The 15,884-nt window shown below is 45.2% G+C and overlaps 2 protein-coding genes across 2 annotated transcripts in view; both read left to right on the forward strand.

The window, feature by feature from the left end:
• SELENOO (selenoprotein O) overlaps nucleotides 1–3,735 on the forward strand; it is a 45,655-nt gene extending 41,920 nt beyond the window's left edge. Inside the window, exon 9 of the mRNA XM_030215904.1 lies at nucleotides 1,388–3,735. Within this exon, the coding sequence (XP_030071764.1) occupies nucleotides 1,388–1,582 (195 nt within the window). The 3' untranslated portion in view covers nucleotides 1,583–3,735. The remainder of the gene's footprint in view (nucleotides 1–1,387) is intronic.
• The window catches only part of LOC115479073 (angiopoietin-related protein 1-like), a 68,730-nt gene continuing 55,519 nt past the window's right edge, over nucleotides 2,674–15,884 (forward strand). Inside the window, 1 exon segment of the mRNA XM_030216811.1 lies at nucleotides 2,674–2,730. Within this exon segment, the coding sequence (XP_030072671.1) occupies nucleotides 2,705–2,730 (26 nt within the window). The 5' untranslated portion in view covers nucleotides 2,674–2,704.

Consider the following 15,884-nt stretch of genomic DNA (forward strand, 5'->3'; position numbering starts at 1 on the left):
AGGGCGCGCACCGGGCTTGCTACACTCCTGTTGGTACATCTAGGATTGTTGGGGTGTCAATGAACTAATATTCTTAGCTCCTGGAGGACTTTCTGAAGAGGGGAGATGGGATAATTGCTGCAATTTCCATCAGTGCCGAGTGAGAACCTGTTCAGTTTGGTAGGATAGGAAGGAAATTCTGAAAAACGTTGTGTAGGAAATTCCCTCCCATCTAAACTCCTGAACCGCCAAAAGTGTCACTGAAGCCCTTTGGGTGAAGAAGAGGTTGCTGTCTCTTCTCAGTGAGCTGAATATTCAGTGCAACACAGCAGTCAGTTGCCATTTACTTATTTCACCCCAGCAGTGATTGGTCTCTTCAGTTTTTATGATCGTCCCCTTCAGGCAAGTCAGACCTCCAAAACTCCTCCACATGTCATTCCCACCTCCACCCCATGTTTAATACCCTTAGTTCTCATGAAATGTCATATTTGCATTGCTTAGAAACACCTACTAAATATAAATGAGCGTCAGCTAGGATCCCACTACCCAAGTACTATCTTCTTTAAATCCTAACAGTCAACTGAGCAAATAGTGTGTATTGAAACGGAGGAAAAGCCTCAACAGACTCCTACTTTCTGGCTACACAGCTCTTTTAGTTAAAGGAGTTCTCACTGTCATCATAGGCACAAAAACCTCCGTTGTTATCATTTCTTTAATCCAAAAAAGTCTTAAGTAATCAATCTCTGTGTTTGAACCGTCTTCAAACTGCCATCGCTGAGTCTCCTTCCCACGGCCAACATTGGCCAAGGTTTCGGTACTTCTCTCCCGACCTGCTTCAGGGTCCATGGTAATGACAATTCTCAATGGGCGATTTTCACTGCAGTCTGGTCTCCACTACGGAGGTTTTTGTGCCTATGATGACAGTGAGAACTCCTTTAAGTAAAAGAGCTGTATAGCCAAAAAGTAGGAGTCTGTTGAGGCGTTTCCTCCATTTCAATACACACTATTTGCTCAGTTGACTGTTAGGATTTAAAGAAGATAATATTTGCATTGCTGCCAGGAAATCCCTCATCAGCAGATCATTAAAGGACAAAAAATCTGCCCTCTTCCAACAGATGGGAGAAATGAGTTGTCCCCCTTCTTCTTCCATTTGTCAAAAACTCCATTCTAGACTGTGTCTGTCTTGAAAGGGAACACACCAGAAAAACTACTATAACCAGTACGTCTAAAGTAAGCAGGCTGCCAACATTCCCTCCATTGGATGTTATATTACAGGCAAAAGTGTTTTATGTCATGAATGTTTCTTCTATAATATGAGGTAAACAGTTGATTGTGAATTTAATAGTATACCTAAACCAGTATGATTTCCTCATTGTAACTTTGCCACTGTCTGAATGTGTTCAATTAGGTAAGGCAGGTGTTGAAGTTTCTGGAAAAGCCTTACCAGGAAGAAGAGAGCTTCCGTGAGTTACATGAAGATGATCTTTCAGATGAAGTATCAGCTGTGGGTGCTGCCTGTAGTTCAGAGAACAGAATTAAGCCTTCTTATAGCAGTAAACCTCCGCTTTGGGCAGTCAAGCTTTGTGTTACATGATCATCTTAACTGCCTTGTTTTGGTTTTCCATTTGAAACTGGAGAATCTTTCAAGGCGTAAGTAAAGTGCTATTTAGTTCCAAGCACAGTTCATTTGGCTGCCCTTGAAACACAATTCAGCATAGAAACTTCTAGCATTGCCTTTTCTGTACACATAGCATCAGGATAATGTTGTCAACCTGAACCATTTTGTTTCTTTTTATTTGTTTAATGGATATTCTTTTTTTTCTCCTATTTGTTTAATGGATTTAATTGTGCATCCAGATGTTAAAGCTATATTATCAGCGCTCGGGCATCCAAATGTAGTCTGTTATTATGAAGACATAGATATCAAATCAGAAGTCTGATGTGTTTATGTCTGATGATGATGAACTAAGAGCACTTTCTGTAGAAAAGCTGGCTCTAAATGCGCACAATTGAGCCTCCCTGCTTTGCAGGAGTAGGCTCAGAAATTGCTTATTGAAGCTATGTTTCATGAATTGAGTAGTTCATTTCCTGTGAACATTCTGATCTTTATCAGATTTTCTTATAGTCTCTTTCCTAGAAAAGAGATTTGCGTGTTAAGTCTGTAAATTGCAACTCTGTGTCAATTTTTATATCAGTAAACTGAGGAAATTGCACAGTAATTACCATATGCACTAAACCAAGTTGTCTTACCTTTCTGTTAGGGCTGCATAATGCTTTTTTAACAGGATTAACACGTTAAAATTTTAACTTTTGTTAATTGCATCAAGCTGCCTGTACCTTATTCTGCTACCTTTCTTTCTCTCCCTAGTCTCTCAGGCTCTTTCTCCTTCTGGCATATTTTTTCTTCTACTGCTGTCCCCCTCCCCCCACCTCCCCAGAGACGCTCCTTCAGCTTTTTCTCTCCAGCCACCCTGTGTTCTCTCCTCCCCCCCCCCCCCCCCCCCTCCACAACCAGCCTTTTGTCTCCTGCCACCTCAAATTCTCTGGCATCTTATTCTGTCCCCCTGACAGCCCTCTGAACTTGCCTTGTGCACACAACAGAGTTAAATACATGCTGCTGCTCTGTAACTGGAGCCCTCCTTCTCTAGTGTCCTGCAATCTCTGATGAAACTTTCTGTTTCCTAAGGGGAAAGAGAAGGAGGATTCCGGTTACAGAGGAGCAGCTATGCTTAATGCTGCCTTGTGTACAAGGCAAGTTCAAAGGAATGCCAGGGGGAGGGGGGAAGGGAGAATGAGATGCTAGAGAATGTGGGGCAACTGGAGAGAAAAAGCTGCAGGGGCACCTGGGGAGGGAGTGGTAGGAGAGGAAAATATGCTGGGGGGGGGGGGGGGGAGGGAGGAAACTCAGACCAAAGCATTTAGTCACCCCACTGGGTTGTATGTGGAAATGAGATGGTGCCCATGGAGAGGGGTGGAAGGGAAAGGATGAAATGGTGCCCATAGAGAGAAACGGAAGGGAAGAGAGATGGGGGGAGATGGTGCCAATGGACAGGGGGGGGAGGGAGTGAAGAGAGCAGATGGTGCCCATGGAGTGGTAGGGATAGACCGGAGGAGGGGGGATAGACCGGAGGAGATGGTGCCCGCGGAGGGGGAGGAGAGACCGGAGGAGATGGTGCCCATGACCAGAGGAGTTGATGCCTATAGAGGGAAGAGGGGAACGGAAGAGATTTTGCTCATGGAGGAGAGGAGAGACAGGAGGAGGGAGTAGTTGGTGCCCATGGATAAAGGGAAATGAAAGGGAAGAGATGGAAACAAGACATATATGAGGAGGAAGAAAGTTAAATGTGAAAGATAAAATAGGGCAAGAAGTGAAGAAGAGAGGAGGAGGAGAGAAAACAAATATTGAGTAGAGAGGAGGCCCTGAAAACAGAGTTCAGAGCACAGACAGGGAATAATATGATTAGAAGAATAAAATCACCAAACAAAGGTAAGAAAAATGATTTTATTTTCAGTTTAGTAACTGAAGTACAGTATATCGGTTTTGAGAATTTATATTTGCTGTCTATATATTTTGCACTGTACAGGTGAAAATGTGAGGGGGATACTTTGTGATTAATCGCTTGATTTAAAAAATGTAATTGATGTGCCGTCCCTACTTTCTGTGTATACATGTGTGTAAATATTTAGAAAAATGTTAAGGCTTTCTAATTCAGATCACGATATGGGTTAAATAAAGAGCCAAATTCATGTTTTTCATTATGGGTCAGTATTATCTTATATTTATTATGGAATGTTATATACTGCCATTCAAAATTACCTCTAAGTACTTTAAAGCTTTTAAATACAAGAGAGCAGAACAGAAGACTTCAGTTATAAGTACATAAGTAATGCCACACTTGGAAAAGACCAAGGGTCCATCAAGCCCAGCATCTTGTCCATGACAGCGGCCAATCCAGGCCAAGGGCACCTGGCGAGCTTCCCAAACGTACAAACATTCTATACATGTTATTCCTAGAATTGTGGATTTTTCCCAAGTCCATTTAGTAGTGGTTTATGGACTTTTTCTTTAGGAAACCGTCTAACCCCTTTTTAAACTCTGCTAAGTTAACCGCCTTCACCACATTCTCCGGCAACGAATTCCAGAGTTTAATTACGTGTTGGGTGAAGAAACATTTCTCCGATTTGTTTTAAATTTACTACACTGTAGTTTCATCGCATGCCCCCCTAGTCCTAGTATTTTTGGAAAGTGTGAACAGATGGTTCACATCCACCTGTTCCACTCCACTCATTATTTTATATACCTCTATCATGTCTCCCCTCAGCCGTCTCTTCTCCAAGCTGAAAAGCCCTAGCCTCCTTAGTCTTTCTTCATAGGGAAGTCGCCCCATCCCTGCTATCATTTTAGTCGCCCTTCACTGCACCTTTTCCAATTCTACTATATCTTTCTTGAGATGCGGCGACCAGAATTGAACACAATACTCAAGGTGCGGTCGCACCATGGAGCGATACAACGGCATTATAACATCCGTTGTATATGAAAACCCACTGCCATTATATTCCTTAGGCTATTGTTTCCCAGCCAGTATTTGCTATCAGACTTGATACAGAAACATTGCCACCTCTTGAAGCTCAGGTTCAGATCAACATGAGCGATCTGTTCTAAGGAACTGGCAGCAACAAGAGAGACAAGCTCAGTTCTCCTGCATATATAGCCATATGTACCTTTCCTTCCTAGTTACAGTACAAGTCCAAGAGTGTAGGAATTAACAGGCAGCATGCAGAGCATGGATAGTCGGATCCCTCTCTGCAGCACTCATCCCTCCTGGATGGCCTCTTTTCTGAGTCCTTTCAACTTATCTCGCTCGCTGAACGAGATGGGGAGAGAGTGTTCTGAACGCCAGATGGTGACTTATTGATTGCTGGGAGCAGCAGCAGTGGAGGAACTCTGGCAGCCAGGGTCAATATGAAATAGGTCTCCATTTTACCCTGTACATAGATAGAACTGGTGTCAGAGTGAGGAAGTGAGAAGACGGGATTAATCAAGGTTTCTGAAACCTGTGGGATCACCGAGACAATTATGTTCTTCAGGATATCAACTATGGTGAATGTGTGAGATTTGCACATAGACTCTTATGATATCTCATTTATAATCATTGTAGATATCTTGAAAAACAGACTGGATGTGGGGTCTCCAGGATAGGTTTGGGAGCCAGCAAGTGAATAATTGATCTTGGATATTCAGTGGAACTTATTTGTACAGCTTTGACCAACTTGTCCACACAAATGCCAGATAGAACTTTTTGTGGTACTGTCCAATAAATGGGCTGATGCGAACTTGACGCTAACTGGAACAGCGCCTGATCAATACCACTGGAGCAGTGCTGAGAAATAAGTCCCCAGTGCTCAGCTGTAAAAAGATGCAAATGATAAGCGTGCTGTTTGACTAAAAGCAAGGGGGAGGAACATGCCTGGTTAGTGCACACAAGAGTTTTGCGATAAGCACAGCTCCTGTACACCTTCTTCAGGCAAACCCAGAAGTCAAGCACACGTCAGCATTGTTCTGTGCTTTAAATATAAGCTTTTCAAAATTTTTTCACCTGAAAAGCTTACATTTAAGCACAGAAAACAGGCGCCAATGTGTTCTTTTAAATTTGTCTCTCACTACCAGAACTTAGAAGCTTGCACAGGCTTCCTTTTGCTTTCAAATTTAAATAAAAACCCAACACGGGCTGAAAGCTGGCATTAGGTTTTCAGCGGTAAGGGCAGCTTTGTTTTGTGTAATGTTTTTTTGCGCATTGGAAGGGAATAGGAAATGGCCTAATTAACATCCATTTGACTATATTTGCATACTATTTGTACTAGTCTTTGGCACACACATTGTCTCCTGTGCTACAGGCCTCTGAGCATTCTGCGCTCACTAACGCCGGCGCTAATCGCCTCTAGTGCTGGCATAAGGCTTTGTACATTGGCCCACAAATATTTAAGGCCATCTTCACCACACCCCCCATCTTCCCTTTTTGCCTGGGTAATTTTTGTTCACCTATATGTGACCCTAATAAGGCTGGAGCTGAAACACATCACGAGTTTCAACTAACCAAAGGTGTGAATCCCAAGTATCTTGATGGGATGATCTGAGTAAAAGGGATATTTATAGCAAAGCCAACAAGAACTCAGACTAGACTAGCCTTGGCACATGGTGTGCTTTAAAATGTTTTTCTTTCCTAACATGAGCTTTCTGTCTTGCCTGGACACTGTACCCATTCTTGGACCTAACCTAAAAATGTGCTTTTGCAAAAACGGAGAAATAGCTAATTCATTAAATTAAGAGAGTGGAAGGAAGGGAAAATGCTTGCAACCTGAATGATGCTAAACACATCAGGAATGTGAGAAATAAGTGGTGTGAGTGGCAATGTATTGATCTCCTATATTAAAAAAAAAAAAACCAATTAAGTTTTGCTTTACTAAACAGGGAAAAAATTACCGTGAGTAGAGAGAGCCTGATAACCAGGTTTAACTATGCTCCAAAAATAGAGCAGGCTAGACAGTATTTTCTTTTCTTGTTTTTAAGGTAGTAGGAGTTTTGAGTTAGAGGAAGGACCAAATTACATTGCAGAAATGAAAACATGCCTAACTGAAAATTCCATAGATCCCACCGGACCGGCCCAGAATGTGACTGATGGGTTGTGCATGCCTTCCAGCAGGTGGAGACAGAAAACTCTGACTCTAGAGAGAGCCAATATGAGCCCAGGCTAACTAGAACTAGACTCGATATTTTCAGTCTCCAGCAGGTGAAGGTGTTGAGCCCTTTAGTCTCTTTTCTCTGCTCTATTTCTTTCTTGGTTTTACAAAGAAAAAAAAAGGGAAAGGTTATTTAGGGTAGAGAGTATTTTAATTTCAGAGTGTTTGTTAGGTTTTATTATTCTGTGCACTGGTGTCTCTTACTGGGAGGCTGAGGCCTGCTGGGGGAGGGGGGGAGGTCTCAGCCTCGGAGGTGTCAAACTCGGGTGGCCGGGTCCCTCCCCCCTCATCCCATTTGCTTCTCTGCATGGCTGGGAACTGCTGTGCCCTGAGAGCTTGCCTCAACCTTTTCATTGGAAGAGTGTTTTGAGGCCTGGGAGAGACAGTCGCAAAAAAACAAAACCAAAGACAAACAGGACAGGAGTCGGGCGTGAAGAAACAGAGCAGCTCTGTTTTTGGCCTGTGGTGCGGCGTTATTCCTTGTTTGTTGTAGATCCGGTATCAGTAGCGGAGTCCCACTTTGGGGGAAAAAAATGAAGAGCTGCTTCAGTGCTGCAGGGGAACGGCATGATGGCAGAGAAAATCTGCTGTTATGTGGTCTGTCAGCGGCGGGGCCTTGGGGCAAGTGGTGTCTCTAAATACTGCACTGCTGTGGAGAATTCGGTGGAGGCCAGTCTTTCTCACTCCACTTCCTCTTCGGTGTTCGCGGTGCAGCAGGACACCGGAGCCAGTAAAGATAAGGCACCGGGCCTTGTTTTGGCTTGAAACGCCACCGTTTTGTCTGCTCAGTCCAGGGTGAGGAGTGGCCTACCTCTCAGTCGCTTTAGACTCCGGAGCAGTAAGGGTTAGCTCCGTCGATGCAAACAGGACTGCCGGGGGGGGGGGGTTGCTCCCGAGTTACAGAAGGTGTCTCTTTAGGTTGGGTGTTTAGACAGAAAGGTGGTTTCAGCCCAACGTTCCAGGGGGGTCCTGGGATCTTGAGGAAGATCTAGTTTCAGAGCCAGATCAGGAGGTGCCATCACTGGAGGGCACTGATTTATTTAGGAGAAGGTCTTTATTACCAGGTGATGACCCTTCAGTGGTCAGAATTTTTCACAAAGAAGATTTGTAGGAGCTTATTTCTTTGGTGTCCTCTACCTTGAATTTTAAGGAAGAAGATCCCATGGCCGTGGAGGGCTGTAAGGTGGATCTCTTGGTGAAGGGTATTAGAAAACCAGGTAAGACTTTCCCTATGTACCAGTTTATAAGGGATATTATTCAGGCTCAATGGGATGTGCCAGATTCTCCTTTCTGGCTCGCTAGGTCTGTGGTTCATCTCTATCCAGTTCCTAATTCAAACAAGTTCCTTCTCGAGCCTCCTGTATTGGATGCGGTAGTCTCAGTTGTTACTAAGAGAAATACAGTCCCTGTGGATGGAGGCACATGCTTACTGATAGTATGTCCTTGGTGGCTGCTCAAGTTTCCTGGTTGCACAGAATATGGTTCTTCTCTTCTTCTGCTTTGTTACAATAATACTGAGTCTAGTTCTAGTTAGCCAGGGCTCTTATGGGCTCTCTCTAGAGTCAGAGTTTTTCAGTCTCCACCTGCTGGAAGGCTTGCACAACCCATCAGTCACATTCGGGGCCAGGCCGGAAGGACTAAAGGAAAGCAAATTTAACAGGTAAGAACTAATTTCTCCATAGGTGTGCACACCCCAACCAGTGTTCTTTTAAAGACACAACTTCACATTAGGTACCTTAAGAGCTGTGAATTTAATAGCACAATGAGTTTTAAAATTCATCTTTTTAAATATAAAGAGTGAACTTTGTTCTTAAAATTTGCACCAGATGTAGAAGAAAGGAAAAGTCTTGAAACTTGGAAGAAAGTAAATTCAACAAAATAAAATAAATAAAAACAAGATAACTCATTTGAAGAGAAACATTCATTTTAGTAACAAGTGTAGAGACCTTTTTACAAAGCTTACTGCAACAAAAAAATGGCGTACCATGAGGCGTGCTGAGGTGTCTTGTGATAATTTTGGGATATGTGCACTACTCACATGTTGAGGGTGAGTCTGGGGGTGGAGAATGGGCTTGTTTGCTAATTGTTTAGCACAGCTACATTCCCATCTGCTAACCAATTAGTACGTGCTTTGTGCGTGAGCCCTTACCACGTACATAAAGGGTGACGATAAGGGCTCACGCACTAATGGCCATGTGCTAATGGCAAAATTAGCACGTAGTCATTTAAAATAAAAATAGAAAATTTGGCTATTTTACCCCAGCAGTCAAAGGCACGTTAAGGCCACTTTTTACTGTTGTTTGTTAAAAGGGCCTGTTAGGGACACTTATCAAATAGGTACTTAGCTGAATAAGGTACTTTATTGGATACAATTTGGGAAAAATAACATTTACAAAATGAATTGCTTTCTGTGAGAAATGGTCACCAACGTTGCAATGACTCTACACTTGTCTTTTACATTGTACACTTGTCTCTAGATTGTACACCTGTCTTTTAGATTGTACACTTGTCTTTAGATTGTACACCTGTCTTTTAGATTATAAGCTCCTTGAGCAGGGACTGTCCTTCCATGTTAAATTGTACAGCGCTGCGTAACCCTAGTAGCGCTTTAGAAATGTTAAGTAGTAGTAGCAATGAGGGCTTTAGAATACTAAATAGGAAGTTAAAAAATGCGTATTGTGACAAGGGAAACCTCAGAGATTCCCCAGTGAAGCAGTGGAACCCAGAACTACGGGTCCCAGAAGGCCTTGCAAGAATGAGAGAGGAGAGTAGTCCTAAAAAGATGGAATGGATTCCCAGTCCCAGCAGGGGGAGCAATGGCTCGAGGCAGGGTGAGCCTGTTACTCCCTTCCCCACTAGAGGGCGAGGGAAGGATGAAGCTCAGTTTCCCTGGCTTCGCCATCAGTATATAATTCCCCCCAGCTGTGAGAAGGGGAGAGCAGATTTCCTGGAGGCACTCAGTCACCAGGGGGGAGGGGAGACGCAGGGAGAGAGAGATTCCGTGGAGTATGTGGAGGAAGGAAGTAGTCTGCCACTAGAGCTGTCCAAGGGAGAGGAGCCAGCTTCCATAGAGTGGGAGAATTCAAAGGTTGCCCTGCCCAGCACATGAAGGCAATGGAGGAGGTCACATCAGGCGTGGTGCTGAGAGGTGGGAGAAACTGCCAACCCTGCTCCTTAAAGGGTTCCCTCTGTGCTGTGAAAAGGCTGGTGATTTGTGGTATTGGTTTGATGTGCAAAGACTGTCCATGAAGATTTGTTCTGAACTGCTGTGCTATATTAGAAGTGTGCTGAACTCTTACTAAACCCTTCTGAAGGAGGGGGAAGGGAAAGCTAATGCCCTAATAGAAGACCTGAGGTCTTGAGGAGCTGAGCGTTTGCTGAGGGATTTTGGGACCTGGACTGTCCTTTTTTTTTTCTTTTGAAGATTATCTTATGAGGACTGTACCTTTTTCTTTTGAAGACTATATTAAGAGGGCTGTACCTTTTGTTATGAAGAATGAATTATGACTTTTGGTATGAAATTGCCTTGACAATAAAATACTTTGGCCCTGAGTCCTAGTATCAGCAGTATTCTGTCCAGGAACCCTGGGAGCCCCGCAGGCTTGCTGGCTCCACCCAAGAGGAGGAAGCAGACACCCTTTACAATATCTGATAATATCAGCGTACTGTTCAGAAGATGGTTCCTATGAACAAGAAAGAAAAGTGTTGCTAATTCATAATTCCAGTTTCTCAAACTTATACAAAATGAGCTTACTCTCAACCTAATAAGAGGTGGGGGAGGGCCCTTTTTATGATGTGGTGAAATCTGGGCTTAGTGCATTTTAATGTAGCACTCTTCCACGTGCTAAGCCCAGATTTACTGTGGCCTATTTTTAAAGCGTGGTTTTTTTGTGTGGTGGGGGGTTTTTTTTTTTAGATGTCATGCACTAATGTTCAAATCTAGTATATGGTACCCGCAATAAACTAACACAGTAACACTTACTGCCTGCTATTTGGGGATGTTAACCAGTTAGCATGCACTAATGTGAAGGCTCTAGTTGGTTAATGCTTTCATGCCCATTCTCCACCCATGACAGGCCACCTGAAAAAAATATTTAAAAAAAATAGCACAATCAAAGTACTGCAAAATGCTTTAGTGTGTTTTGCAGTAGCCTGTTGGCATGTGCGAACTGTGCATTAAGGGCCAGATTCTATATATGGCTCAAAAAAAAAAAAAAATATATATATATACTTAGCACTAGTCTATAAACCTTGCCTAAAGTTGGACACAGTTTATAGAATACACATAGGCCCAGATGATCAAAAGCCCTGCGCTGTTCCAAACAGCGCCCTAAAAATAGCGCCGGGACAGCGCAGGGCTTTTCTGCATCGATGATCAAAGATAATGCATGCAAATCTAAGCAGTGCTATTATCTTTGATTATCATGTTGAAGTGCGGGAGAATTGCGCCCGAGCATGCGCTCAGCACAATCCTCCCGCACTTGTTTGACAGGTCTGTGCTGTCAAAAGCCCAAACCTGTCAAACAGCCTGGCCCGAACAACGAGGCCCCCCCCCCCACCAAAACCCCCAGAAAACCTCGTGGCCGCCGCCACCGCCGGCCAAACCCTCTCCCACCCTCCCACCCAGCAACGGGGGGGGGGGGAGTGGGGGCTGGAGGATCGGTGGGTCTCCAGCCCCCGAAACCCCCAGTAATCGTTGCTCCATCGACGGGGGGTGTCGTGTCGTGTCGTGACACCCCCCCTGGCCCCCTCCCGGCCCTCCTACCTTGTGTTGGAGGAGGGACGCAGCCTGCCTGCCTCCCTCCTCTTCCAGTCAGTCGACGCCCAAAATGGCGGCGCCCAGCACCGCCCACTGCATCCTGGGATGCACTGGGCGGGGCTACAGACCATGTAAGGGAATCGCTCCCTTACATGGTCTGTAGCCCTGCCCAGTGCATCCCAGGATGCAGTGGGCGGTGCTGGGCGCCGCCATTTTGGGCGTCGACTGACTGGAAGAGGAGGAAGGCAGGCAGGCTGTGTCCCTCCTCCAACAGAAAGGTAGGGGGGCCAGGACGGGGCCAGGGGGGTGTCACGACACCACGGACCACCAGGGAATTTAAAGACAATGCTGGGGGGAGGATTTGGGGTGGGCTGGAGGTCCACCGGACCTCCAGCCCCCCTCCCCCCCCCTGTCAATGGAAGAATGATTTCTGGGGGTTTCGGGGGCTGGAGACCCACCGGACCTCCAGCCCCCCCCTTGATGGATCGACGATTTCTGGGGGCTTCGAGGGCTGGAGACCCACCGGACCTCCAGCCCCCCGTTCGACTTTGCCTTGGGGGGGGGGGGGAAGGGGGGCCTGCCAGCATGCAACTGCATGCTGGACAGGGCTCACCATTCCTCCCCAATGATCCGCAAAATCTAACGCCAGCTCGGAGCTGGCATTGATTTTGCTGCAGCCAGCGACCCAATCTTTGGCGCGCTGGTCGCTGATCATTGGGGATGAATGCATTAAGCGCCATTTAGCATGTATTTGCATGCTACTTGCACTGAGAGCCCTCGAATGCGCTGTTTCAGGCGCTCGAGGGCTCTGATCATGGGTCGGCTGCAAACTCTGGCGCTAGTATGGCGTTAACAGCCTCTAGCGCCAGAGTTTGCTTTTGATCATGAGAGCCATAGTGCCTGTTCCTGCGACTAAAATTTAGGTACGACCATTTACGCCAACTAAAACCTGGTGTAAATTCTATAACATGCATTCAGTATATTGTGCATATTCTATAACAGTGCAATTTATAGGAACGCCCATGCCCCTCCCATGGCCACACCCCTTTTTGAGATCCATGCATTAGAATTTACACATACCACGTTACAGAATAAGCTTAAAAAGTTATGTGCATAAATTCTAATTATTGCCAGTTATCCGTGCCGATTGGCTTGTTAATCAATTAAGTTGCACATGCAATTTGGCTGCACTGCCACATTTGTGTGCTCAACTTTAGGCCCAGATGCACTAAACCTAACGAGCCAGCAATGTGGTTTTTACACTAGTTCTAGCCGGTTTAGCGAGTAAGTAGTAAAACCCGACATGCACAAAAGGGTTTTTGAAGCTATTTTCCTGTCACAATGGAATGCGAAGCTATTATAATCTAATTATTATAATGTGTATGCAAGGCGATGCACAGCTGTTTTCCGACCCCCTGCACAGAAGCAGTCCCTACCTTTACTGTGGAAAATCTAATGGGAGGACTGCAGCTCTCGGTAATGCCTAGCTGGGACTGCAGTGAGTTGCGGACCATCTGTTGCTGGTGCAAGGAAGCTGATCTGCCAGTTCCCGCTCCTCCTGATGACCAGCAGCGTGAAAGAGTGCTTGATTTTTCTTTTAGGCAAAGGATGTGGGGAGACGAACTGAGGCAGTGAGCAAAAGAAATTGAATAATTCTGAGAAATCATATGAAGGGTTAATTTTGTTTAAAGGTGCTCAGATATTATTTTAAATTCTCAGTTCTGCTAGCAAGTGAAGGAATGTTATCTGGTTTAAGTTATTTACATTTGCTGGGCTGGGTTAGAAAGGTCAGACACAGGAATTTCTTTCAACCTTGTGAGGGATGGATTGCTAAGCAAACACATGTATTCTATTATGAGCCGGTATATAGCAGGCTGTTTGTTTAGGATTAGTTTAAAATGCTTAGAAGAAATACTGTTTAGAGAGAGGCAATAGATTAGTATTTACAAGTTTTTGATATTTAGAATATGTTTACTCTGTGTAGTTAAATGTAGAATGTCTGTTAAATTCTGTATTACTCTTTGTCTGCTGTTTAAGACTGCAGTTGAGGAGATCAACATGTGGTTAGACTTATCTGCAGTTCTGGCTGGTTTAATATATAAGCTGATAGGTGAACGAGGTCAGGGCTAGTTAGCTCTCGTCTCCTTGATTAATTATAAGCTAAGTGTAGGACTGGGTCAGTTTGAGGAATACCAAACCTATGTAACTGATATTTCAAAAGTAATGATTGGTTGAGGCAAGGTGACCAATCTATTCCTTAAACCAATTGGGAGTAAAGGGGGCTAGGCTAGGAGGAGGGCTTAGGACCCTATTTAAGTAGGAGCAGAAGCAGTTTACGTCAGAAGGAGCTCAGAAGAAAGGAAGAAAGCTGGAAGACAACAGGAGAGACAGCATAAGAAGAGAAGCAGCTGAGACAAAGACACAGAGAGCTGAGAGAAAGACACAAAGAGCTAAGAGAGGAGAAGAGAGCTAGAACTGATGTCCTGCTTTGTTTGCTGGCAAATAAAGAAGATTTCTCTCTCATTCTGGTGTGTGCTGTCTGACTCCTGAAGCATCACAAATTCCTATCCCAATTCCTGCAACAATTCTTGGTGGCAGCGGTGGGATAAATCCTGCATTAATCCCAGCACCCAACTGACTGGAGAACATTTGCCGGGTATGTATTCTGTATTTTGTATTGTAATCCTAGCTAGGAAGTTGTAAACCAGCCCCTCAAGAAAGAGGGAAGGAGAATCTGATCAATTCTCAGCAAAGGCCCTAGTACCTTCTAGTCGCGGGGACTAGAAGCGAAAACGCTTGAGCTTATCTGTATCTGAGAAATTTGAAATTGTTGGGTGGGATTTTCTGTATGGGATGTGTGATGCTTGAATGTTAGAAGAGTGCAGACCTCTTACTGCATTCTCAAAACTCCTTCCCTCTTTGTGTGTTGTAACTGTAAGCATTATGGGTGGGACATCATCTAGAACAATTGCTACCCCCCTAGATTGTATGCTTAGAAATTTCAAAAAAGGATTTTTAATTAATGACTATGGACAGACTTTAAGCTCAGGTACTTTAAGAACCTTGTGTGAAGTTGAGTGGCCATCTATGGGAGTGGGGTGGCCCCCTAGTGGCAGCTTAGATATTGAAGTAATCCGGAAGGTCTACAGCATAGTAGTAGGAGGACCAGAATATTCTGAACAACTCCCTTATATAGATTCCTGGGACAGCCTTGTGACTGACCCTCCCTCTTGGTTGAAAACTTATATGGGATCCCCAGTAAAATTCATGTTAGGCCGTGTTCAAAGAAAGATTAGAAAATCTAAACTAGAAGAGGGAAAGAGCCCTAGGAAGCCTACCACCCAATCGGTGGCCTCCGCCCCTACCCTGTCTGAGAAACCCATACTCTCTGATGACCCCTCAGACCTTGAGCCGCCACCTTATGGCCCATTGTTGGGGTTCCGTGCCGCCCCCAGAGATCCACGCCACCCAGCCCAAGCCTCTCCAGCACAGGCTTCTCCGGACAGTTCTTCCCCTCCTGTGCCAAACCTGCCACACCCTAGGTTGGACTTTTCACCTGGCCTCTACCCTTCTGTGCCAAATCCTCTCCTGTTAACCTCTGAAGACCCGTTTTGGGTTCCACTCCCTGACTCCTCAACTCCCGACAGCCCAGCCTCTCCTTCTAATACCCCTACCCACTCATCAGGGGCCCGGCATCCCTTTCAATGGACTGATTCACCTGTGACCACCTCTCAGTCTATGAGTACCCCTCCCCATCCCTCAGGGGTTCAACACACCTCCACTGAATGGGTTAGACCTGCTGCAATTACCTTTGAGCATGATAGGAGGGTAGCTCCTAGCTCTACCTCAGGTTCCATTCCCACCTCCTCGAGAGTTCTGCCACTTCGTCAGGTAACTACCACTCGACCGGATCCTAATAATCAGGGTCAGGTTATACAGGCACAGGCCTATCAGTATGTACCCTTCACAACCACCGATCTCCTGAATTGGAAGACGCATTATCCCTCTTATACTGAAAAGCCTCAGGCGGTGGTGGACCTAGTGACTAGCATTATGGCCACCCATAACCCAACCTGGACTGATTGTCAACAACTTCTCCTGACCCTCTTCACAACTGAGGAGAGGCGGAAGATTTTGCAAAATGCTGAGGCCATCACGCGAGAGCGTGTCCCCGGGGGGATACAGGACCCAGAGGGATGGGTTAGAGCTCGGTTTCCTCGCGCAGCTCCAGATTGGGATCCAAATGATGGGCAGCACTATGAACTGTTGTCTGGCTATTGCCGGGACTTACTGGAAGGTATGAGGAAAGGCATAAAGAGGCCCATTAATCTGGCAAAGGTCTCTGAAATTCTCCAAGGGGCAACTGAATCCCCTGGGGCCTTTCTAGAGCGACTAATTGAAGCCTACA

Source organism: Microcaecilia unicolor, chromosome 10 (assembly GCF_901765095.1).
Source record: "Microcaecilia unicolor chromosome 10, aMicUni1.1, whole genome shotgun sequence".
NCBI classification, from domain to species: domain Eukaryota; kingdom Metazoa; phylum Chordata; class Amphibia; order Gymnophiona; family Siphonopidae; genus Microcaecilia; species Microcaecilia unicolor.